General features: G+C 35.6%; 1 protein-coding gene across 8 annotated transcripts in view; it reads left to right on the top strand.

Annotated features, from left to right (window-relative positions):
* NAB1 (NGFI-A binding protein 1) overlaps nucleotides 1-25,815 on the top strand; it is a 44,743-nt gene extending 18,928 nt beyond the window's left edge. For 5 of the 8 annotated variants that reach the window (XM_033400307.2, XM_033400306.2, XM_049712146.1 and 2 more), the window contains 6 exons: nucleotides 3,140-3,273; nucleotides 5,677-5,728; nucleotides 17,092-17,181; nucleotides 19,372-19,534; nucleotides 21,640-21,756; nucleotides 22,517-23,262. In XM_033400307.2, coding sequence (XP_033256198.2) covers nucleotides 3,140-3,273; nucleotides 5,677-5,728; nucleotides 17,092-17,181; nucleotides 19,372-19,534; nucleotides 21,640-21,756; nucleotides 22,517-22,638 — 678 coding nt within the window. In that variant the 3' untranslated portion in view covers nucleotides 22,639-23,262. Of the gene's footprint in view, nucleotides 1-3,139; nucleotides 3,274-5,676; nucleotides 5,729-17,091; nucleotides 17,182-19,371; nucleotides 19,535-21,639; nucleotides 21,757-22,516; nucleotides 23,267-23,298 lie in introns of those variants that run through there. The other 3 variants (XM_033400304.2, XM_012535626.3, XM_049712147.1) reach the window with 3 other exon arrangements.
* Nucleotides 25,816-27,378: the final 1,563 nt, after the last annotated feature.

The raw sequence follows: 27,378 nt of genomic DNA on the forward strand, positions 1-27,378 counted from the left end.
TTTCTGGTAGGATGATGGAAGGAATCTTAGAATATTGTTTTATTTTCTGCAGTTTTGAATGAGCTGGTACCTCTGAATGTTGTCAATTAAAATATCTTACTGATAATCAGAATTTCTCCATACTAATTTAGATTTATGAGTACAAAAGAGAAACAGCTACATAAAAAGCAACTTGAGAAGGATCTTTCAAGGTTATTGTAGCTACTGCTAAGCTGAAATTGAAGTTAATTTATTTAGGAGATTATTCCTTGAAGTATGTTTTACTTTTAACTCCTGTAACATTGTGCCTGTCAAAAGCACTTAGGGAAGAAATTGATCTACTGAGGATTCTTTAGGAGGAGGGGAGAAAGCTGAAAATAAATTCCTCCTATTATGTTTTTATATTCAGTTATGGGTTTAAAATAAGAAGCCTGGGCTGATTGTAACCTTGTTGCCAGTAGCCGCATTACAAGCATATTGGTGATATTGCAGGTTTGGTTCCAAACCACCACAATAAATTGAGACACACAAATTTTTTTTGGTTTCCCAGTGCATATAAAAGTTATATTTACACTATAGTGTATTGTGTGCAGCAGCATTATGTCTAAAAAAAATGTACATACCTTAATTAAAAAATACTTTATTGCTAAAAAGTGCTAACCATCATCTGATAACACAGGGTCGCCACGGACCTTCAATTTGTAAAAAATTAGTATCTGCAAAGTGCAATAAAGCGAAGCACAATAAAATGAGGTATGCCTGTATTTGAGAATAAGCCAGTGTAACCTACAGTTGGAAATCTGGGGAGGAGGATATTAGATACCTATATCATACCATATACTGCATACCATAACACATCCTAGATGGAGTAAATATGTGGAAAAAAATAAAACCATTAGACTAAATTATAGGAGAACATTTATATGTATTAGGGTAAGAAGGGAGCTTCTGTGCATAGCACTCAAGACAAAACTATAGGGCTAATGACAAACTATGAAAAAATAAAAAAAACCACTACATATGAAGAGTTAATGCTCTTCATACATAACGAATTCCTTAAGTCCCTAAGAAACAAAATAGTGCAATAGAAGAAACAGGCAGCTACCATGAGCAAGCAGATTTTAAAATAAGTCAAAAACATAAAAATTTCAGTGTTATAGCCAAAGAAATGTAAATTATAACCAAAAGTCATTGAAAATACATCAGATTGGTAAAGCTTTTAGATAACAGCCAGTGTTGGTCAAGATTCTGGGAAATGAACTCTTCATATAATTGTTGGTAGCATTAAGATTTGAAACAATTTTTTTGGAGAGTAATTGATGAAATATGTAAATCTCTTAAAATTTAGTATATTCTGTGACCAAGAAGTCTCTTTGTACTAATTTATTCCAAGTAAATAACTGAATATGTGTGTAAAGATGCACAAAGAATGCTCTTTGCAGCTTTCTTTGTAGTACATGAAAAATGAGGGTAATGTCCAGAGTGAGGTTGATTTAAATAATATATTGCTATTTTCTACAATGTAATATTATATGTCTAGGTAGTAAAAATTACATTGTACAGGATATTTAAATTCATTCATCAGTCAATCAGTGTTTATTAAGCTTACTAACCATGCCAGATACTGTTGTAAACAAGCCAAGTCTCTGCCTTAATATATGAAAAAGTAAAAAATGCAGCATACGTAAGTGAAGGAAAGGAAGTTACACATCTACATTCACATGTATATATGTACACAGAGAAATATTGGAATAATATGCATTAAAATATTAATAGTCATTCTGGATGGAAGGACTGCATGCTGCATTCATTTTCTTTTGCTTCTCTGTATTTTCAAAAATTTTAAATAAGAAAAACTGTGAATAAAGTGGGATAACTGGGTAGGGAGAAAGGTAAATGCCTGATTCTTTGTCAAAGGAAAATGAGAACTAATACTAACAACAACTTTGTGCCAGCTGTCTTCTCACTTACTTCTTGTTACAGTCCTTGGAGGTAGTGATATTATCCCATTTTGCCTCTGAGAAAACTGAGGCTCTGAGAAGTTTTTACATGTCTAAAATCACACAGCTGGTAAGTGACGGAGCAAGACTCATCCTAGGTCTCTCTGCCATCACATCCCATCAGTTTGCCGTCAGTCATGCCTGGAATGAGTATGTTTCTTGCTTTTTAAAAAAGCCTGATATACCTCTTGGCAGTTCCTTACTTACATCTATTTAAGTTGACAAAATTATGTGAAAAACATTTTGTAGTCTAGTAAACAAATTATAGATTTTCAGTTTAGGATAACCTTTGATATTTTAAATTTTAGTACAGGTGTTTGGTCAACTAGCAACTCTATATTGGCAATATTTAGCACTTAGATGAAAGAGTTGAATTAGATGAATCTTAGAGATTTAGTGACTCCAAGACCTTGATTTTCCATTATAACCCTCATTTGTGATAATGCTATCTTTTACTGATTTTATAAATACTTAACTAAAATCGTTTTTTATTTCTTCCTAAGAATTTTCATGTCAGTTCACCTTAAAAAAAAAAATCTGGGGCTTCCCTGGTGGCGCAGTGGTTGAGAGTCCGCCTGCCGATGCAGGGGACATGGGTTCGTGCCCCGGTCCGGGAAGATCCCACATGCCGCGGAGCGGCTGGGCCCGTGAGCCATGGCCGCAGAGCCTGTGCGTCCGGAGCCTGTGCTCCGCAACGAGAGAGGCCACAACAGTGAGAGGCCTGTGTACCGCAAAAAAAAAAAAAAAAAAAAAAATCTGTAAGACCATGTATACTCACTTGTAGTTAAGGAAATATTATCAGCATATCATAAAATCATATCCCTTGGTTTCTCATAAGCAAAATAAGATGCAGAACATTTTTTAACTTTTTATTTTGCTTATTTTCTATAAACTCTCCTACTTAAACAAAAATAAAGCATATAAATAAATAAAACCAAGATGACTATTTTGATTAGTTCAAGTTCTGAGAGATGTAGATAACTTGATTTGCTTCTGAAGTTAGGCAGTAGGACTAATTAGGAGTAAAGGCTAACCTGATTTTCGTAAATTATGATTTCATTATATAATGATGTGACTTCTTATATTCTTAAGTGAAACATTTTCTGTATTGATGAAATAAAAATGTTTATAATTTTCGAAACTTTGTTTTGAACATGCAGCTCACCGTTAATGAAGCGGCTGCTCAGCTTTGTGTGAAGGATAACGCTCTACTGACAAGAAGAGATGAACTTTTTGCCCTGGCTAGGCAGATTTCTCGAGAAGTCACCTATAAATATACTTACAGAACCACCAAGTAAGTGTTTAACTAATTGGCAGTATTTTTGCATTGTTTGTTAGAAGTAGAGCTTGAAACACCATCTGTTGATAGAATATAAGCATATCTGAAAAAGTTGAAGTGTGATTATAGTTCTATAAGATTAAACAGTGAAGTTCAAAACATTATTGCTGAAGTGGTTTTCATTGATTTGTTGAATCCTCTTTTATTGTCTTTTGAAAGATAGTTCCCTAGGACTATAGCATTGGTTTGGTGTGGTTCTCGACATTCTTCTCTCACACAGATGCTTTCTTTGGTTTTGAGTGTGATGATAGGATTTAGTTAGTCATCATTTATAGACCTATTTGTATACCCTACCAACTACATGAACTTGTTGAACTCTCTGTGGAAGCAACGTGTTTCCTTTTGCAAGGTGTCTGCGATCTAATGAGATTAGCTGAATAGATAAAAAGACTCCATTGCCCAGTATTTAAAGGAAAATTGGAAAATACTAGGTTACTAGCAAGGGCAATATGGAACATGTGTTTGAAATAAAAAACCCCATGTTGAAAAGCAGTGGTGATTTTAAAATTTAATGTAAACATACCTTATTATTTTTCATCTTATCCTCACTTGAAGCCTAAGCATTGTCTATAGATAGCAGACCATTTTGATTTTGTTCACTTATTCCACATGGACCCTGATTTCCAGTGCACCATTGGTTGTACTTGCCACTGCTTCTCGGAGGAGATGCATTAGTGTGACTGAGTGTGTGTTTAAAAAAAAAAACAACACATCCTGAGCACCCTTTCCAGCTCTAATAAATCACATTTTCTGGGGATGGAGCCTTAGAGTCCAAACATTCACAAGCATCTCCTATGATTCTTGTGTATATTCAAGTTTGAAAACCACTGATACAGGCACTTGCTGTCATCACCATTATTTTCCCCAGCTCACAGCAGCTTTGTTGTCTGTCCTATCTCAAGAGCCCATATACTTACAAACTGGGAACAAGTAAAATTATGCAAAATAAATGAACAGGATAAGAATACACAGCAATAGTATAGGATTATTTACAAGATTCTTTTTGAGTTGAGTGATCAAGAGCTGATTTTTGTGACTTTGTTTTCTTCACTGTATTATACAATATTTTCTTTCTGACTGCTTTACTTAAATAATTTTCTTTAATCAAAGTAGTACATGTACATGATTTATGAAGTCACATAGTACACAAGGCTTATCATGAAACTCAGCAATTCCCCTGCTCCATCCCCCTTCTTTCTGAATACTACAACCCAGAGGCGACTGCTTTCAACAACTTTTAGTTATTTTTTGTAGTGTTTATTTACATTTATATGTTTTTAAAGTTAAATCATTTTAAAATACACAAGACTTTTACATTATTTATAAGCCAAAACTATGTATAAAGCTAATGCAAAAAAGTTGCATTCTCATTTCTGTCTCTTTTTACTCTGTTCCTCTTCTCATTGTAGGTAGTTTTTATTAATTTCTTTTTCATCCTTCTAGTGTTTGTTTATGCACATGTAAATAAATATAAATATGTTTTCTCACTTATACCTTTTTTTGAAAAAACAATAAATAGCATGTGTCTATATTATTCTGTATTTTGCTTTTAGTTTAACGTGTCTTGGAGATCTTGCTATATTAGTACATATACATCTTCCTCATTATTTTATACAGCTGCATGATACTGCCTTGTGTGGATATACCATGATTCAACTAGTCCCCTGTTGATGGATACTTGAGTTGTTTCTAGTCTTTTGCCGTTATAAGTAATACCACAGTAAATAACATCATACATATCATATTTTGTTGATTCTGAGGTGTATTTTTCCACATTTTAACATCTTTCAAGTTGAGGTATAACTTAAAATTTATGACTTGCCATCGTTTAATTGGCAGTTATATTTCATGTATATGTAGGTGCTTCTGTGGGAGAGATTCCCAGCAGAGGGATCCCTAGGTCCAGGGAAAATGCATTTATAGTTCTGATAGACAAAATGCATTTTAATCTCATGTAGCCTTAAGCATTTGTCTTAAATGGCCATTTTTTTTCCATTTTATCCTAAATTATACTGATCCATGAAGGGTGTCATGGAATACAGTCCTCCTTGATTTTTTTCCTTTTTCATTATGTGGTACTCATTAATACTTATTGAGTACTTTCTGTGTGAGGCATTCTTAGGTAGTGTGCAATAATTTTAAAATGTGTAATATAACTGTGTCTGCCTATTTTTCCCCAACGTTAACTTAGAAATGATAAAAAGTCTCTTTTTCACTATTTTAATGTTCATTATGAAGTCTTATTTCTGGTGGCAGGGCTCCAGGGTTATATGTTTTGGTGGAAGCTTATAGATTGAGGTGCCTTTAGAAAAAATTGGTTACCTTCTCAAGTTTTTCTCTCTCCCCCATTCCCCTCAGATCAAAATGTGGAGAAAGAGATGAATTATCCCCGAAGAGAATTAAAGTGGAGGTATGATTATGTATTATATTTTCTTATGCTAATACTGTTTGCTTACTAGTTCAAACTAAAAAAAAAGAATGGTCCCATCAACTAGTGAGAAAATGTGAATTGTAGAATCTTAAAAATTATATAGAATTTGGTTGCTTTGAAGTATCTATAGTAATTTGAACTAAGATACTCAGAAAGTTCTTAGAAGGAAACAATGAATGATAAGCTTGATGTCCAGTCAGTTTATCAAAGGTTGATTTGTAAATAGATGTTTCTTACAGATTTAAAACTCTTTACTGGTTAAACTATTCCTTTTATAATTTTTTATTTACATCATTAGTCATCTTATCAAATAGACTGAGAGGAGCTAAGGTTTAATTTCTTTATATTAAATATCTGAGAGAAGTGACAATTTAGTAGCTGCAAGTTATGGGGACTTTACTGTAATTAAAAGCCTCTTTTAGGGGATCATGGTTGAGGCAGTCCTGATTTCAGACCTGCGAGTCGTAAGGTGAGTTGAGCAAGAAAAATGTGTTTTTCTTAGGGCTCTCAGAACTGGTTTCAGAATGACTGCTCCTTAATTTGGATTGAATACTTTTTTAAAGGCCAGTCTGCAACAGAGCAGAAATTTGAAGTCAGGAAACTCCTTCCTTTTTTTCTTGGGTGGGGGATAGCGGTCGGTGCTCTTAGCCATTCATTATTTAATTTCAAGTTAAAGAAAACAAGCTATGTTTAACTACCCTAAATTTCCATCATCAAATTATTCTTACTAGTAATTTGTTAGTAGCATCTGTTTGTATGTAATAATCTTTCATTTATACCAAAGCCAGAGTTAATCTTTTAAAAACATAAATCCCTTTTCTTGCTTCAGTCTTTCCAGTGGCTTTCTACTGTGCCTAGAATAAAATCTACGCTTTTTCCTGAGGCATCTAAGACCCTGCATGATCTGACTCTGGCTTGCATCTAACCCCATCTGCTACCACACTTCGCCATTCTTACTGTGTCCCAGCTCCACTGACCGACTTTCTGTTCCCGGAACACGTCAAACTCATTTGTGCCTCAGCCCTCTCTGTTTGTTCCTCTGCTGTAGATCTTTCTGTAGATCTTCACAGGGCTTCAGCTCATAGCAGAGAGTTTTCTCTGACTTCCCTGCTTCCCTTTCTAAAGAGGCACTGTTACCCCAACATCACATTAAGGCTCTTTGTCCTGGCTTGTTTTGTTTTCATAGCACTTACTAGTTTCTGAAACTATTATATATTTATTTTCAATTTATTATTGGTCTGCCCCATTAGATGACAATAGAGCTCTTATCTGTCTATCTACTACTTTTACTTAGTTTATAATAGTGCCTTGCACTTAATAGAACTTAATAAAATCTGTTAGGTGAAATGATGAATGGCCATGGGTAAACATCTTTGACTTCTGAAAGCTTTAGCCCCAAGCAGTGGTTCTCAAAGAAGAGAAAAATGTTGTCCAAAACGAGCACCTTTTTAAAAATTGTGCTTATATTTGTAATCTATCTCACTGTTAGCTCTGGAATAATGTTTAAGATGGGTTAGCCTCAGATACCACTCAGAAAATTTATTGAAATGATCTAAGGCCATTGAAAGAGCTAACTAGTGAAATAGTTTTCTCCTGTTGCATCTCAAGATAATAAGTAAGAGAGTATCCCTGTGGATTTAGCTGTTAGTGACTCTACCACTGAAAGGGAAATTGGATAAACAAAGAAACTGCTAAAAGGCATGTGCCATTGGAGGATTTAGAGGAAAGAAGGTACAAAACCTACCCAATGTCCAGTAAAGGCAGGCAGCTACTAGGTTAGAAATTACGTTCGCCTCTCTTTCTCACCATTGGCTCTCCATGTCATCATGACTCAAGCTGTTCTCACATTTAAGCCCTGGTTTGTCTAGCTTCAGAGGTCACTAGTGAACATTGAGGTTTGAAATCATGAATCTCATGGACGCTCGGAGCTATAGTGTTTTCTTGTTAGGCTGTGTTGATAATTCTGACCCTCTCAATGGCCCTGATCTGAAATGTAAACAAGTTGTTTCTTGTATCCACTTACAGTGTTGTGAGTTTCTTTTTAGGAGCTCACAGTGTTAGGTTATAGCATTAGATGTGACCCTTCTAGTCCTTTATATTCCACTAGAGATAACTGAATTATAGTTCTATATGATTAGTTTGTTACTTTAATAGACATCACAAAGCCATTTGAACAGTTGCAGATTTAGAATTAAGATAATCAGTGTTTTCTTTTTCTGTGAATAACAATTCTAACCTTTCCTAAATAGACAAGTGACTAATCAACCCCAGGTGTCTGTAAATGTTCTTATACTAAACTCTTGATTTTGTTTCCCAGAAATGAATAGCGGACTTTAGCTTTGAATTTAGGACAGTAGTTTACTTTTGTTGGTTTGTTTTAATTTTGTCTTGTTTTTGCTTAGTTTTTTAAAAAGTTTGTGTTTTTTGCAGAGCATCAATATCTGCAAAATGTGTGTGTTATACATGTGTGTATACCTACACATGTATATAGTGTATTGTGTAATCCTTTGCAAAATACACAATATTGGCATAAATGCTGTCTAAATTCCCTTGTGGTATACTCTAAGTCAAATTCGAGATACTGGAGCTGTTCATTTGGTTGTGGAAGCTGATACTGAGGTAGTTAGTATGGGTCGTATAGGGTTACTACTCCCCTAAGATGATTTTTCACCAAGCGTTAGTGCTTTATTTATGTCTACCTTCTGTGTGTCTACTGGGGAGGAGGAGAATTTCTGGCATGAGGAGAGATTAGAGGAGGCTTTATTGAGGAGATACCATCTGAGCTGGGTTTTAAAAGAAGGATAGGATTTCAGAAGGTAGGGATGTGGGGTGGAGGGCGGAGGGGAGTTGCAAAGAAAGACTAGCATGGGCAAAGACACAGAGGTAAGAAAATACTCTGTGTGTTTAGAGAACAATGAGACCAGTTTGTCCAGAATATGTGGCTGACACAAAAGACAGTCATAAGTAAAACTACAAAGATTTTAGAATTCTTTGAACATACTGTTTGTCTTATTTGATTGTTTTGTGATTCTTAGCTTATTAACTCTCTATTAAGAAAAAGTAATATAAAAATAAACTTAACCCATTGTAAAGCAGTATAAGATTCCTAATTACTAGGCTCAAATTAATGAGTCCTTTTTTCTCTTCCTTTTCATCTTTATTTTTCCAAAATCCTTGACAGCAACCAATGAGCATACATGCCAAGTTGCTAAGTTTTTTCAATCTTAAACAGATCATTTTTAAGATCAGAGAACAAAAAGAAATGTCATGTCCAGTAGATGAAATAGAAATAACTCAAAAGAGACGTGTAAAGGAAAGAGAAACGTTTTCTTGTATGCCGTTTTCAGTGCATGAGTATACACTAAAAAAAATTAGTGCTTTGTTCAAGCTCAGTATTGTTTACTTATTGCTAAATGATGTATTTTCCTGATGTTTGTGAAGGGTTGGGTGGAATGAAATTTTAAAATCCTTGTCATATTTTTCTCTTCTTATTATATAGTAGGTTGTTCCTGCCCTAAGGATAGTTAACTATTTATTTGATTGTCATTGTTGTCGTTGTTTAATATCAGTATATATGTTGTGAAGTACTCAGGATAATCTCTTGTCCTTGAATAGTGCTCCTTCCTACAGGGCATGTAAGACATTAAAAGACATAGAGATTTTGAACTTTATAGTTCCTAGAATATATGAGATAGTCACAGAGGAAAAAGCCTGCTAACTTTGGGAGGCCTTATTAGGGTAGCCTGTCATTTGGAATGCAGCCTCTAAGGAAAGCCTCTTTAGCCCTATATGTCAGTACGTGAGGTTTGGGAATATCCTACTGAGGCTAGATGAATAGCTTGTCCACCTGGAATACAACCAGAATTCTGTGTGAATCTGCTTTCAGCTAAACTGCAAATGGATTATGCTTATTCTTTTCTTTTTGATCAGAGGCCTCAAATCCAGCTCTGGGTCAGTTGTAGAAATAACTGTTTTTTTTTTTTGAAATAACTGTTTTTATTGAACCTGTTGTATGCCTGTCCATGCTAGGCATTTGAAATTATCACAGACCTTGTCTACTCTATATGGAGGCTTTATGATTTCCATTTACAGCCAAGGAGAGACTCAGAAAGGGCTTGGTAACCTGCCCAACTTTCTACATTGCAGTGGCAGAGCCAGGGCTTCAAATCTAGGTCTGACTTCTAAACTGCAAAGCAATACCACTCTCCTGGGTGCTCATGAGCATTCACAGAGCATCTTAGGTGTGAAAAACGCTATCCAGATTATACCTTTCCTCCTGCTAGTATGGTAAGAAGGGCAAAGTGTGCACAGGATTGGTAGTCTTTGAAGAAGGGGGAAAGAATCACAGTTACTTTCTAATGCAAGGAAGTTTAACAATTATACTTTTTTTGTTTTTGCAGTACGCGGGCCTCTCACTGTTGTGGCCTCTCCCGTTGCGGAGCACAGGCTCCGGACGCGCAGGCTCAGCGGCCATGGCTCACGGGCCCAGCCGCTCCGCGGCATGTGGGATCTTCCCAGACCGGGGCACGAACCCGTGTCCCCTGCATTGGCAGGCGGACTCTCAACCACTGCACCACCAGGGAAGCCCAACGATTATACATTTTGAGTAGAAAATTTAACAATATAAGTGACAAAATGTATTTAAATATAAGATATCACCATTTGACATACTTATTTTTTACAATGAAGCAAAACAGTTTGTTGGGAAGATAAACAGTAAATCAAGACAAATTAGTTTGACTTATTTATACTTTACCTGTGACAGAACATATTTAAGATGGCTTGACTCCTAAAGGAGATGAAAAATCAAGAGCCAAAGTCCCTGGCTCTCTTGTCTTCCTCTCAGTTTTTTTAAAATTAGTTATAAGTGGATTCAGTTGATATTTTTTCTTTTTCATCAAGAACATCTCCTATGAATAAACCCTGTCATTGCCTCCAGTATAATAAGTATTAGAAGAGAGGAAGGGTGTGTAAAACAACCAGTCTCAGCCCTGGCGATGGTAGCTGACTAAATGGACGGTTACTGTTCATTTCTCGTCTGTCAGTTTTCTTCGTTCACTGAAATTGCTGGAGACTAGGTAAAGAGATGAGAGGTGACAGCATTCTTCATCCTGTGTGGGCTGGGAGTGCAAAGCAATCAGAGATAACTGGATGAAAGAAATGAAGTTTGTTAATAGAGACCAGAAAGTCAGAGAATCGGGGCTTGAAAAAGAAAGACTTAGAGGAAACATCTGCTAGCAGTTCCAGTGGGTTGAGGGTGGCAGAGTGAGGAAGGGGGAGGGAAGAGGGTCAGAATACCCACCTACGCTGTTACTAAGCTTGTTGAAAAGAAAGCTGGTCTAATTTGATGTAGACTCTTCCCCTCTGGATCAGAAAAACAGAAGCATTACAATCTGCTATTCATATAGAAAGTGTGAGTAGAGAAAGGGAAAATGCACGTGTGAGGCCGAGAACATCTGTTGGAACAAGTTGTTTTAAAGATAGCTAAGCAGTGGTTTTAAAGCAACTTGATAGTGTTTGGTGGAAAGGATGAGGAGGAATGGGGGTGGAGACCAATGCGATGAGAGTAATTAATTAGGTCATGAACAGCATCCCACCCTATATCTTTTATTTTCTCAGTGCTTAGACTCAGAGTCTCGTAAGGGAACACTGTGATTAATGGCAGCAGCCAAGAATATGACAAGAAGATAAATTGCTCATAGCATGGTACAGCTGGTTCCTGGGAAAAAAGCTTCAGAGACATATCAAAAGAGTCCTGTAGCAAACATAATGTGAAAGAGACCATTTTCTTGGGAATGTTCTCACTTTTATTTCTAAGTCATATATTTTGGGGTACAAACCTACTTTATATGTCATGAAGTGATAGCTACTTAGTCCAGTAGTCTTCCCATCCACGATGAACTGTCAAAGATTGAGAGAAAATCGGAATAGTAATGTTCCCAGTTGCAGAGAGACCACTGATCTGTGTTATTTGTTGTTATTTATTTCTTATTGCATGCTTGTATTTCTCTTTATTAATGATGGAGCAGTGTCCATTTTCTAAAAACTTTCGCATGTAGAGCTTGAAGTTCCCCCTTCCGGCTTTTCAATATTCTCATGGTTAATAATCCTAATAATGGTGCCGCCATATATTTGTATAGCAGTGTATACTTTTTCAAGCTTTATTATTTGCATTACTTTATTTTATCCCCACAAATCTCCGTTGGGCAGTTAAGCTATGTTTTAATCTCCATTTAAAAACTGGGAACACTGGAAATAATGAGGTTAACTTTCTTGCCTGAGATTACACTTCTGGTTCCTAACATGAGAAGATTAGATCACTCCTTTCTCCTTCTGCAAGCTCCATCAAAGATAATATTGAGATATTCGAGCTCCTGGGGGTTCTGGCCTGGGCTCACTCCACTCAGGGCCTGATGGGCTGGAACTCTCCAGCCCTGACCTTACCCCAGGTTCCAGAATCAGTGCATCTGCCTACCAGAGGTCTCACCAGCAGCAGATCAGACTCAATATGTCCCCAACGAAATTCATCAACTTTCTGCTCTCTCCTCAAACCTCCTGGTCTTGAGTTTCTGATTCTAGTGAATGTTATCACCAAACTCCCAGTTGCCTAAGCCATATCTCAGGAATTCATGTGTTTCTCTGTTGCATCTGCCATTGTGTGGGACTAGGCCACTAGTCTCTGTCTTCACTACAGCCCTCTAACCGCCATCCTGGACCCCCCTCCCCCAGTACATTATCCCCATCTCATTCTGATTGGGTTTTCTAATGCAGATCTGATTAGTCTTTTCCCTAGACCTTCAAGGGCTTCTGTTTGCATTTAGGATAAAATTTAAAATTCTTAACATGACTTACAAGGCCTCATAGAATTTGGCCCTGGGTTTCCAGCTTCTCAGACCACTCCCTCTTAGTGTATTCCCTGTGTTATCTATATTACCATATTAAGTATTTTCCAGTTTCTCAAGGGTATCTTGTTCTTTTTGCCTCTAGGCCTTTATATAAAGCTGTTCTCTTTCCCTAGAGATCTCTTTTCTTTCAAGTCTCAGCCAAGACATCATGCCCTCTGGGAAGCCTTCCCTGACACACTGACTCCCCTGTGCTCTGGATCTCTTTGTCCATTTCCCTTTCTACACTGTATTTGTCAGGAAGGCAGGAGTCATTGTATCCCCATCACTGAGTTCAGAGGATAGAACCTGTTAGGCAAACAAGATTGAGTGAATAAACAAGTGTTTCTAGATTTCCATTGTTTTTTCACTAAAATAGTTCCCCACCAATATAGTCAATATTCTTTTGGTGGTTTTAGTGTTAAATGCCTAGCTCATTCTCTAAGATATCTATACTATGTAAATATTTCTAAAATTTATCTTATTCCCCCTGTATCACAGAGATATAGTAATATCACAGCATGCTATTGTTTTACTCTGATTAAATCTGTTGGCTTTTTGGGTTAACTTAATAAGTATCCGTAACAAACGTTTATTGGGTTAATTTCTGCATGCCACGCATTGTGCTGAGTGTTTTTCAAGAATTTTTTGCTTCTTTAAAATTGTTGTGAAGTTAGCTGGGTACTGTGGTTATCTGCATTTTTAAAAATTTTCTTAAAGAATTTTTTTTTATTTATTTAAAAATAATTTTTTATACAGTTTTTAAAGGTTGCTTTCCATTTAGAGTTATTATAAAATATTGGCTATATCCCCGTGTTTTATAATACATCCTTGAGTCTGTCTTATACCTGAGAGTTTGTACCTTTACTCCCCACCCCTATATTATGCCCCCACCAACTGGTAACCACTAATTTGTTCTCTATATCTATGAATCTGCTTCTTTTTTGTTATATTCACTAGTTTGTTATATTTTCTTAGATTCCACATATAAGTGATACACAGTATTTGTCTTTCTCTGTCTGACTTACTTAGCATAATGCTCTCCACATCCATCCATGTTGCTGCAAATGGCAAAATTTCATTCTTTTTTATGGCTGAGTAATATTCCATTGTATATATATACCACATCTTCTTTATCCATTCATCTGTTGGTAGACACTTAGGTTGCTTCTATATCTTGGCAATTGTAAATAATGCTGCTATGAACATTGGGGTGCATGTATCTTTTTGAATTAGTGTTTTTGTTTCTTTCGAATATATAAGCAGGAGTGGAAGTGCTGGGTCATATGATAGTTCTATACTACAAAGCTGCAGTAATCACAACAGTATGGTATTGGCACAAAAACAGACACACAGATCAATGGAATAGGATAGAGAGCCCAGAAATAAACCCACACAGTTATGGCCAATTAATTTACGAGAAAGGAGGCAAGACTATACAGTGGAGAAAGACAGTCTCTTCAGTAAGTGGTGCTGGGAAAACTGGACAACTACATGTAAAAGAATGAAATCAGAACATTTTCTAACACCATATACAACAATAAGCTCAAAATGGATTAAAGACCTAAATGTAAGATCGGATACTATAAAATTCCTAGAAGGAAACACAGGCAGAATACTCCTTGACATAAATCACAGCAATATTTTTTTGGATCTGTCTTCTAAAGTAAAGGAAATAAAAGAAATGCCTCTACTTACTGTTGTGAGTCTCATAAAGGTGGCAACTCAGGGATTTTGTGATTTTAGCATAGGCTTTGAAGCTAATCTCTGTAGCTGTAAAATGAGGGAAACCCAGGGTTGTTTGTGTGAGGATTAAATGAGACAATATAAGTAAATTACAGAACATAGTCAGGAACTGGTTCATTGTAGGCACCTGAAAAATGATAGCTCCTCTTACTGATGTTGTTTTCCAAATCTCCTACTAGCTTACCTCACTGAACTTCAGAACTTAAATTAAAGGAGAGTTTGTTAAAGATAAAGCTGGATTTTTAGGCCTAAATAAATTCTTAGGAGAAAAATGGAATGACTAAGAAAAGTGAACTTTTCATTTAGATTTCAAGTATATATACTTGTATAAAATTTATTCTAGCTCAGTTAATGATTATATTCTATACATTCCTCTAAGCCCAGGGTCCTTGGTCTTGTAGGGGCCTAGAAAGGTGGCTATTTTTAATAATTTAAAAAGGCTGATTGTATAACCCACCATGGAGCTACATAAGACTATTTCAAGATGTTAAATTTATTTGTTCTTGATTCTAATTATTTTATTTCATGTCTTTGGATTTTAAAAAATGGGAAATTAATTATTACCTAGGAAATGAACTTTGGTAGATGAAGTATTTGAAAACATGAGATTTGCAGTGGAGAAATAATTTTTTGAAAAGACCCCAATGGGGAATATCTTTGAACCAGTGTTTCATATTTCAAATAAGGTACATATTTTGTTATTATTACAACTTTTTCTGCTCTGTTATTATATAACAACTTCAGTTTTTCATTATTCACCCTTTGCTACAAATATACAGCTTTATCAAACAAGGAGAGGAACGTTTTGGAAGTTAATGACAATGTCTTTGAGGGTTCCTTGAGTAGTTTTCAGTAAAGTTAGTAAAACCATGCTGTCATGATGTTTGTAGTTATAAATTTCATGTGGAGCACTAAACAGGCCAAAAAAAACCTTGATAAAATTAGTAAACGTATTTGCGTGTGTGTGTGTGTGTGTGTGTGTGTGTGTGTGTGTGTATGGTATAAAACGGAAATAATTTAAGTTGCAGTGTTGTGCAGGAGTACAGTGCCCCAAGTACACTCTACTTAATATAAGAATATACTTAGGGGCTTCGCTGGTGGCGCAGTGGTTGAGAGTCCGCCTGCTAATGCAGGGGACATGGGTTCATGCCCCGGTCCAGGAAGATCCCACATGCCGTGGAGCGGCTGTGCCCATGAGCCATGGCCGCTGAGGCTGCGCATCTGGAGCCTGTGCTCCGCAGCGGGACAGGCCACGGCAGTGAGAGGCCTGTGTACCGTAAAAAAAAAAAAAAAAAAAAAGAATATACTTATGTTTAATATAAGAATGTACTATTTAATATAAGAATACATATAAATAAGAATATATAAGAATACACACTGATACTCAGCAGTTATTGTATGCTAAAGGCAATATCTCATTTACTTTATCTCACAACAACCCTAATAGATAGGTTCTCTTATCCTTATTATTCATATGAAGGAACTAAAGTTCAGAAAGGTTAAGTTACTCATCCAGTGTCATGTAGCTAGTAAGTGGTGGTGGAATCGGAACACAAGTGCAGGTCTTTCTAATTCCAAAGCCCTATCACCTGTCCTTTGAACTGGTAAAGGAGAAATCACAAGTCAGCATGGAAGAATTCTGCAGAAATTCAGGTTGGGAATTTACTTTGGATTTTTACCACATTACATATAACAAAATAAATTCCAGATGGGATAGAGAGTTAAATTTTAAAAACAAAAGAAGCAATAAAATAAAGCTTTAGAAAACTAGAGGGTAGATTTGAGTACTTCTCAAATCTCTAAAGGAGAATGTCTTTTTGAATAGTATAGTAATAGAAGAAGTCACAAAGTAAAATATAAGTAATATACAACTATAGTATACAAAATTAAAACTTTTTTTTTTTTTGCGGTACGCGGGCCTCTCACTGTTGTGGCCTCTCCTGTCGCGGAGCAACAGGCTCCGGTCGCGCAGGCTCAGCGGCCATGGCTCACGGGCCCAGCCGCTCCGCGGCATGTGGGATCTTCCCGGACAGGGGCACGAACCCGTGTCCCCTGCATCGGCAGGCGGACTCTCAACCGCTGCGCCACCAGGGAAGCCCTAAAAAATTTTTTGATTATCAAAACAAAAGTATAAATTGGCTACAATTAAGAAAACAACACCCAGTACTGGCAAGGAAAACTGTCATATATTGCTTATGATACAATAAAGCAATAAAGGCCCTTGAGTAACATATGTAAAGGACATAAAAATATTCATCCCTTTGTACTAATTCTACTTCTGGGAACCTATTGTATTAGATCATCTAAACTATGGAAAATGCTGTCTCCATGAAAATATTTTTGCAGTGTTTTTCATAAAACCAAAAATAAGGCGAATAATCTAAATGTCCAATATGAAGATAGTGATTAAACTGTCAAACCACCAGATGAAATGTTATATAATCATTATTATCAATGATCATAAAATCTATGTTCCAGTGTAAAACACTGTGGATGTATAAACTTTTAATCTTTTTCATTTATGTTTTTATTGAGGTTACAACTGTAGAAATAAGGTAATTGTACCTTGAGAGACTGAAATCAAGTATTGTACATTAAAATCTTAATCATGATTATTCAGGTAATAGGATTAAGGTGGATTTCTTTACTTCATTTTCTGAGTTTTTGATAATATGGTTATTTTAAAGTAAAAAGGACATATTCTTTGACCCACAGGATGGGTTTCCAGATTTCCAGGACTCTGTGCAGACACTCTTCCAGCAGGCTAAAGCTAAGAGTGAGGAACTCGCTGCTCTTAGTTCACAGGTAACGTCAACCACCAGTTACTATTTCATAACAGCATCTGTAGGTTAAAAAATAAATGGCTGCTTCGACTAGCTTCAGTTTTAAATTCACTTTCATCCAAAGACTGAATTTATTTCTGATTGTTTTTACAATGTCACCTGATCCACAGCTGTATCAGTGAGATAGCAGCATCAGCTAGGTTTAGTTTGCTTTGTGAGCAAAACCCGACATCTGCTACTTATTTATTCTTTGAAGTTTTGTAGGAATTAATACAGATTCTCTACTTAAGAAAGAAGCAACTTGATACCAGGAAAACAGCCATGTTGATTATGTGTGTAATACAACTCTGAGATAAAATAGTTCTAGTTCTCAATAATATATTAATAGTCAACATTGTAACTATTGTTGAATCGTTTCAATTCATGTATAATGCAAAATTAATTAATATATAGCTTCAGGTGCTTTTGCTGCTAAGTTATTTGATCGTGTACACAGAAATTAACATTTTAAAAAGTCATTTTTGCCTTTTAGAAAGTACTGTAAGTTTTATTCCTGTTGATCTTCTCACTAGTGACTGCTTTTGGTCAGATTTAGTAGTGCCAAGTTTTGTGTTTTCATGTTAAGAGGATGAAAAATACATTCCCCCCTCAGAAATCTTATTGAAATTTTATTAATTAATTAGTTACAAATTTAAATGAATTGAAGTTATGGTTCCTTTTGATCTCGTTTATTTATTTTTAACATCTGTATTGCAGTATAATTGCTTTACAATGGTGTGTTAGTTTCTGCTTTATAACAAAGTGAATCAGCTATACATATACATATATCCCCATATCTCCTCCCTCTTGCGTCTCCCTCCAACCCTCCCTATCCCAACCGTCTAGGTGGTCACAAAGCACCGAGCTGAACTCCCTGTGCTATGCGGCTGCTTCCCACTAGCTATCGGTTTTACATTTGGTAGTGTATATATGTCTGTGCCACTCTCTCACTTTGTCCCAGCTTACCCTTCCCCCTCCCCGTATCCTCAAGTCCATTCTCTACATCTGCGTCTTTATTCCTGTCCTGCCCCTAGGTTCTTCAAAACCTTTTTTTTTTTTTTTTTTTTTTTAGATTCCATATATATGTGTTAGCATACGGTATTTGTTTTTCTCTTTCTGACTTCACTCTGTATGACAGACTCTAGGTCCATCCACCTCACTACAAATAACTCAATTTCGTTTCTTTTTATGGCTGAGTAATATTCCATTGTATATATGTGTCACATCTTCTTTATCCATTCGTTTATTTGATTCAGAATAATAGTATAAGCTTTCATCCTATTCTATGAGTTAATATATTTCACCTATTGATTTTTACTACTGTGAATCAGGATTGTTTGTAACATATATATAACTTTATATAGTAGATGCCTTGTATTGCTCTTCTATATAGCATGGCAGTGATTCCTATCTGTGTATTTTGACTATTACCTCCTTGGCAGAATATCACTGCTTTGACTGTCATAGGTATTATCACACATAGGTAATTTAGAGCAGTGCATAGAGAAGGGACTTAGAGAACACATGCAGAGATAAATTTATATGTCAGCCAACTAATTGTGTACTTTAAAACATGTCTTTTTATGATGGGTTGGAAAATACTGCAGTTTCATTCCATGATGAAGGTGAAGATCCTCGTTGGCACTGATGTTTTTCTGCATAATTTGCATTGCTTAATTTTAGAGGGAGGTGTGTTTGTCTTGTTCTTCTAGACAGCCGTTTTACACCTTTTCTCCCCCAAATATACTGTCATCATATCAGAGTTTGTGTAGTGCCAGATCCTAAAATAAAAATGCCAAGACTTCGCCCTGTGTTTTAGAAGCAGTTTATAACAGATGTTGCTGTTGCTCTGAGGTTCCTTTTTTAAAAAATCTTTAAAAGGACTTGGTATCTTAGAAAACAAAGCTAAGGTTATTTTGCTTTTGAGCTAGAATGGAATTCTCTTTACAGAATTGAGCAGAAAGCTTTTTTCCTTTCGTACAAAATCTAACATTCTGTGTTTTAACATGATGATATAGACATCAGTGCATATTTATGGAACGTGTATACCACATGAAGTATGAACTAATTTTAATGACTACTAAATATATTTGCTGCAGTCTGAAATTGGCATCTTTAAACCATTAAAAAATCTAGAATGTTTTAGTTACTTTATTTTCACTTTACTTACTAGCAGCCTGAAAAGGTGATGGCAAAGCAGATGGAGTTCCTTTGCACCCAAGCTGGCTATGACAGACTGCAGCATGCTGAAAGAAGACTGTGTGCAGGACTTTACAGGCAAAGCTCAGAAGAGCACAGCCCTAATGGCTTGACTTCTGATAACACTGATGGACAAGGTACATCTTTAGAGTGACCCACACCTTTAGAGCCAGCTACTCTGTGCACTTCAAAGGGAAACAAAAAATTGCTGGTTTTTTAAAACTTGATATTTTATGGAGATTATTTTATAGGTTCTCTATCAAAATTAATTTTTAAATTGTCCCTTTTTATAAAAAGGAAAGAATTCTTCCTGCAAATATAACTTGTAGAGTTTTTTTTTAACCTTATTATCCCTAAATAATAGCTGGCACATGTGATTGACATATATTTTGTAGAGGGTGGATGGGAATGGGAGATGTAAACAGTACAGATCATTTTTCCTGAAGAAGTGGATTCCATGGGAGATGTTTATCATTTTTTAAAAGATTAAAACTTTGGATTTTTTTTAGGCTTCATAAACAGATTTGTCTGAAATTTATAACATTTGGTTCCTAAGAGAATGTGGTGACTGCTTCTAAAGTACTATGACAGAGTACAGAGATTTGAAGAGACAATATAAGAATGGAGAGACTTGTAGAAATTTTGTCTTCTTTCAGGCTTCACATTGCCTGTAGTCCCTATGAAAATATTTTGTGTGGTGTATACTTTGGAAATTGTTCTCTTAAACACAGGTGTAGAAAGTTTTGATTCATGAGCATTTTTACCATTTTAAAAATTATTTCATTTTTTTTGTATCCACATGTGAAGAAAATCCCAAGTCATTGTCATTCACTCATTCAACAAATATTTTTTTAGTATCTCCTATGTGCCAGGCACACTTCTAGGCACTGAAAATGCAGCAGTGAATAAGATAAAGCTCCCTGCTCCCTTGGAGCTTGCACTTGAGTGGAGGGAGATGTATAGCATATAGGTATAGAACTAGATCCTCTAGTTTCAAATAGTGATAGTGTTTGAAGAAAAACAATTTTGTAGGACTTTTTTTTAAATGTATTATTATACTTTTTTCAGAGAGTGGTTACTGTCATCAAAAAAATAAGTTTTCTTTCTAAGTAAGAATACCATCTTAACCCGCATTCTTTAACTATAGAGTAAAACATTACACATCAGCAGATCAGAGTACTGGCAAAGAACGTTCTTCCTTTTTAAAATATTACAGAAACTTTTTAGTAGAAGTCTTGTTTAACTTCTCCGGTCATCCTTGACAGTTAAGACTGGAGTTAAGGGACTTCCCTGGTGGCGCAGTGGTTAAGAATCCGCCTGCCAGTGCAGGGGACACGGGTTCGAGCCCTGGTCCGGGAAGATCCCACATGCCATGGAGCAACTAAGCCTGTGCGCCACAACTGCTGAGCCTGGGCTCTAGAGCCTGCGAGCCACAACTACTGAGGCCCTTGCGCCTGGAGCCTGTGCTCTGCAACAAGAGAAGCCACCACGAGAAGCCCGCGCACTGCAATGAAGAGTAGCCCCTGCTCGCCACAACTAAAGAAAGCCCGCGCGCAACAACGAAGACCCAACACAGCCAAAAATAAATTAATTAATTAGTTAATTTTTTTAAAAAAAGACTGGAGTTAAGATGCAAAGGCATTAATGAAAGATTTGATGACTCTAATTTGTGACCCCAGGATAATCCAGTGTAGGGCAACAATTTGCTAAGTATGATGGATTTAGGTTTATGATAGAGTATGATTTGGCATATAAAACCTTTTTTACCATATCTTTTCTAATTATATTTTTTCGTGGAGTTGCCATAGGTTTTGTTGTTGTTGTTGTTCTAGTAATGGGCAATTGGCTTGAAGCCATCTCTGTCTCTGTAGTATTTGTTGTTATGTGGTTAGTGACCTGCCTTGGTAAAATGGTTGCACTAGTAAGAAATGCCCCACAGAGGTGATGCATTATCTGCCAGAGCTGGGGTGCATACTGGAAATCTCAGTCTTTTCTTTAGTTTGTGATTAGCTCTTCAAAATGTCCTGGCAGAATGGTAGATCTTGAGACTAGCATGAATTGCCATTTTCCTCCTAAACTATTATTTTAGATATTTCTCCAGCTATTTAAATTCTTCCAGTGCCTGTCGACTTTCCTTACTTATTTCTTAAGGAGTGTTCAGGCGATTTGTGAAAACTTATTTTTAAGAAAAACCATGATGCGTCTTTAATTACTCATATTGCTTTTTTTTTCTTTTCATTAGGCGAAAGACCTTTGAACCTCCGAATGCCTAATTTACAGAACAGACAACTCCATCATTTTGTGGTGGATGGGGAGCTGAGTAGACATTACTCCAGTGAGGCGAAGTCCCACTCATCAGGTGAGAATGTGGGATGTGCTTAGAGGGAGTAATATTTGAATAAAGCATCTTTCCATTCTAATCTCCTAACTTCCACTGTCCCCCTCCTTAAAAAAGGGTCATTACTAATGATGTTACTAGTCCGTTTTCTCCCCTTGGAAGTAACAGATTGCTATATTAATATCCAGTCTTTTTGAGAACATGATATTCCAAAGGACTGACAGGGAAAAGCTCTTGAAGATTGAGATTATTTTGATTAGTTATTACATGAATGGTGACTTTATACACAGATAATAAATGGCTGGTTTCAGTTATGTAATTCCCTTTTCCAGCCTTTCATAATATGAAATTGATGGACTATATGTTTGCTGTCCTGCTAAGAAAACCTTGTGTACCAAAATCTAAACTTTTCATGCAGCTGCATTTGGGGGATGATATTTGTATTTCAGAAGTAAACTGAGCTCCATAAAAGGACAAGCTGTTCCTTATTATAGTTTGGTGTTTTCATGTTTTTATCCAAGTAAAGTGAGTTATACAGACTTAAAGTATTAGACACCAACACCATTTGAAAGAATCTGGTATCATCCAATCTTTGAGCTAAAGTAACTTTAGGAGTTACTTGAAGTCACTTGTTTCATCTGTAAAATAGAAATAATTTCTGCCTCATAGAATAGTTATGAGGATTAAACAAGATAGCCTATAGGCATTGCCTGGCTGATAGGAACTCAGTAAATGGTAGCTACTATTTTTATTCTTCTTCTTATGCTGAATTTCTGTATAGAGAGGGGAATTCATGAAGTGAACTGCCTAATTTCAGATAAGCTATTAATGTTGGTTACTTTTCTAGAATCCTTTTTAAAGTGTGTGTGTGTGTGTGTGTGTGTGTGTATCCCCCAGTATTAGTACTTCATGTAAATATTACATTTTATTGGCATTCTGTAGTATTTGTTTGAGGTTGAAATAATTATTCATGTAACTCCAAGGAATGAGTCCTGTGAAAATAGAATCTTCATTCTTTTATCCCTGTTTCTCCCACCTTAAGGTTTCATGGCTAGAGAAACTTAAAAATAGTTCCATGTTTAAACATCGAAGTTGTTTTTCTGCCTCATGTCTTCATTGATAGTAAATATTTTAGACAATAACTTTGTTGTATACGAGTGACCAGTTTTATTTTATATATTTTATGTATCACTTTGGACCAAGCATTAAATAAAAATCAGTAGGTTCTATATGCTGTGTGCTTTATATACATTTTATGATTTAAGTCTCATATCACCCTGTGTAGATATTATCCCCATTTTATAGATGAAGACACTAAGGCTCAGAGAGGTGTGTAACTTGCCCAGAGATGTATACAGCTAGTAATTGGCAGAAATGGAATATAAATCCAGAATCCAAACTCTTAACCTCAACTCTGTAAACATAAAAATTTTATATGGAATTGCAGAGTCATGAATAATTGATACTGCCTGCTTTGGAGTCTGGGGGTTTGTTTTTAAGTTTGTTTTTTTGTATCCATTGATTTAAAATATCAATACAGTTTGTGTTTCTCTTTTTATACAGAGAGCCTGGGGATTTTAAAAGACTACCCTCACTCAGCTTTTACTTTAGAAAAGAAAGTCATCAAAACAGAGCCTGAAGATTCAAGATAGCTATGATTCTCCCACTGTTCTCTGGAGATGGCATCAGATTTAAGGATAATGCTCCATCATAGAAATAAGCCTTAATAACCAATGTTGCCTCATTCAGCACAAACAGATTTCATAGCCAAAGCTTAAGGACTGATACAGTAATCTGTGGAAACCAGGAAGACAAAACTACAGCCACAAAAGAAAATTAAGAGAATGTTACAATCTGTAACAGAAATACTGATCCACATTCCTCTGTAAGTCATTTTATGTGGAAAGGCTTACAAATTAATATTGTAAGCATTAATTATTTAAGAATGTACAATGTATTTGTATAATTTATAGAAGTAAAATCTAGATGTTGAGACCTGTTTGGGCCAATAGGTGTGGATACAGTTTATCTTACTTGAAATTTCATTGTCTACTTTAAGTGTGTTTTGCGTAAATATTGTATGTCAGAGTTTAGAATCTTTGCAGTCATAAAAAAGAAAGTTTAAGTGATGTAGTTATTGGCAAAGTTGTAATGACTTTGGAAAAATGGAAAGCAAATACTCAATTTAAGTCAGGAAAATGTTGTAGATTTAATATCTGATAAAACTGATTTTGTTTAATAGGAAATGTGTCATTTCATAGTAGTCACATGTCATTTTTACTGGCTTAATTAGGCACATAGTTAATAAATACTGGAGTAAGGTCAAAAAAATGAGCAATAGAGTAGAAAAACCTCTCTTACCTAGTTGACCCAGGTTGCATTTTATGATAGCTACTTAAGGTATAACAAAAATAGGAAGCTATTAGTTGGACAGAGAACTAGAAACAAGTGGACAGATGTGTAAAAGCCTTGACTTAAAATTATTATTTCAGAATGTGTTATATAGATTAAGACATAGTAAGTTAACCCTAAATGTGATAAGGATGGTGACTGTTAACAAAGCCTATAATATATAGTAGAGTAAGTACTGTTTTATATCCAGAAATTCTTCTCTACGCACCAGAGTCAGAGAAGCTAGATGGCTCTCCCTGGGGAATGTCTTCCCATGCAGACCATCACAAGTTTAGACAATCAGTGCATCCACATTTGCAGGCATATTTCTATGGAGGTTTAGTTGACACATATTATTTATTTTACAATTTCATTTTCGTATACTTTTCAGATTTATGAATGCAGTTTTTTCTTAAAACTCATTTTAACTTGAAAATCTGTTTTAATTCCCCCTATTTAATTAATGGGTTGTATGCCTATATATGAGGGTGTGCTTAAATGTTAATAACATACTTGCATACTTACTAGAATTTCACATTGGAATCCATAGTGAAAAACAAATACTACTTCTGCCAATTTACATTTTTTCTGTTGGTTTAAGAGAAGATGTTTGACAGCTTTACCTACTTCCTCCAGATTCATCTAAACCCAGATATTGCTGAGAAGAGTGTATTGACTTGGAATATGTGTTTTTTGTGTTGTTTTCGGTTCTGCTCTAGGTCATAACTATGTAAAAAATATTAAGTTATAATCTATTATACTAAAATTCATCAGCCAAATGTTAGATGAAATGTCTGCACTGTAGTCTCTGATCACTGTCACATATATAATTCCTTTTTCATTTTGATTTGTAGAATAGCTTTACAGTAGAAACACCAGTAAACAACTTTTATACTATTAAAAGGCTTTTTTTCCTTCCTAAATGTTTTAATTGTACCATAGTGTTTTGCCCACTGAAGAAGCTTTTTATGGACTTTGCAACTTTGTTGCTAGCTTGAGGTTGATTATTGTGATTGTATTGTTCACTGTGCATAGAAATAGTATGAATACGATTTACATAGATTGTTCAGTTTTTAATATTAGCCATAGAACTGGTTAGTATCTCAGTAGTTTCATGAAACGTTTCCTGTATTCTAATCTATTTTGAGAAATTCTGTGGGTTTTTTTTAATTGTGTCTTATGGTTCAAGTTTGTAGATTTTAATAAGCAAAAATTTTTAAAGATGTGGCAATCTTACAACTAATATTTATCTGTCTTTCATGACCGCACAAACTGCATCTTTAAATCCATAAATAAGTTTCCTTAAGTATCATACTTTTCTGGTCTTTCATGCTTAGTGATAAGGGGGAAGCACAAGAAAAATTTCAGTAGAATACAGTTTTTATTTTGTAAACACTAATGTATTAAACTTGCTATACATTGAAGCAAATAATATATATTTTTATTTGAATTGTATATATGAATTGGATGTTATAACTAGTTGATTTTTTTCATTGTGTTAGAGGTATTTTCACTGAACAAGGTCAATTGGTTACCTCAGTATTACAACCAATATAGTCCAAGGGACCATTTCTCCCCAAGTCTGTTTTGTACTTTATTACGTGAAGTCTGCGACTATTAAAGCTGTTGGTGACGTGGGATGAGTGCAGTTGCTTCTTGTGGCAATAAAGACTTTGTGTGCCCCACGTATCTCTGTTTATAGAGCTTTCTGCATAGCACTCCTCACAGTAGTATTAGCCTACCTGTCTCCCCTCTCTCATTTGGTCTGGGCTTGAGTGTTAGGGGCCAGGGGCTTATTATACCTTAAGACTAAATATTATTGTCAGCTACCTTCATTTTTATAAAGTTATTTGGCAGACAGGTACTCTGGTCTGTCAGAGAGAGAATTTGGTTTATTTTGTTCTCACTTAAGAGAATGTTACAAAGACATTTTGAAAACTACCCACCATGTCTAACCAACTAAATTAATAAATAAAAGGGGGAACATTAGGATTTAACATTCATGATATGCTAATATTTGCAAAGTCTTAATGTGATTTGGTCTCAGTATTAAGGGCTAATTATATGAAATTCAACTAACCTGTGGTAGAGAATTAGCAGAAGCTTTGCAACAAAGTGCAAAAATAGTGCTGAAGCCACACACTCACTGAGCTGATGGCTCAGCTTCAAAAACAGTGCTGAGCACACACTCAGGTGAGGGTGGAGGCCACAGAAGAAATATAAGACATGGTCTTTGCCCTTTGGGAACCCAATACCTAGTTGAATGGGAACTATTACCACTCAGATAAAATCCAGATTTCAGTGTGTTACAGAGGGATGAATAAGGAACTGACATTTAACTGCATTCTGTGTTCAGTAGGTATTATGGTAGTAGATACTTTACAGGTGAAAGAAAGCACATTTAGTGAGTGAGACTTGCGATCAGCCAGGACTGGAATAGTTAACAGAAAGAGATGGGGTGTGCTTATAAAGTCATAATGGTAGTACATTTCAACTTAAGGTCACTTTTTAAAAAATTATTAAGCTGAATGCTTGAAAATAACGCTTGCCATGAATAATCATTCTTTTGACAGTCCCGTTGAACCTATCAGAAGGCAGGGGGAAAAAAGTGCTTTTTCCTGTCCTTAATTAGTAAAACCACTTGGGTAAAAGCTTTAAGATTTGGTGACTGTGAGCACCTAGTGTGCCTTTACAATTATAGTTGATGGTATTGAAAGACTTGAAACCTAAATAAGCATGCAAGGAATTTCCTAACACATGGTCTGCTCACTTGGCTACTCAAATGTTTTAAGTATTACTGACACAGTACCCATTTTGCTGATGACTTCACTTAATATTGCACTGAGTCTTCAAAAGAAAATCAACAAGACATTAACCTAATGAAACTAGGAGGTCTGTCTCTTATAGGAAATGAATTCAGTTAGTAAAAAGCTGAAGTTAGAATTGAGCAAACGTGTTGTGTTTGTAACAGCTTGAAGCATAAGACCAAATATGGTAGCTGCTATTTAACTAAAAACCAACTTATGGCCCAGCTGTGTGCATGGGTGGCATTTCAGGGAATACAGGCTTATTTATTTGTTATCTGTGGGTGTTCTCATAAATGAGATTCTCAAGTGGGCCTCCAAAGTTAATAAAAGAATGATCCAATGTCCAGAAATTTGTTTTTATTGTAAATATGTTTAATCTCAAAAATCCTTCCTGTTGACTGTTTCTTTAGTGACTCTATGATTCTTATTTTACATAGGAGTGATC

The sequence above is a fragment of the Orcinus orca genome, chromosome 7 (assembly GCF_937001465.1).
Source record: "Orcinus orca chromosome 7, mOrcOrc1.1, whole genome shotgun sequence".
In the NCBI taxonomy this organism is placed as follows: domain Eukaryota; kingdom Metazoa; phylum Chordata; class Mammalia; order Artiodactyla; family Delphinidae; genus Orcinus; species Orcinus orca.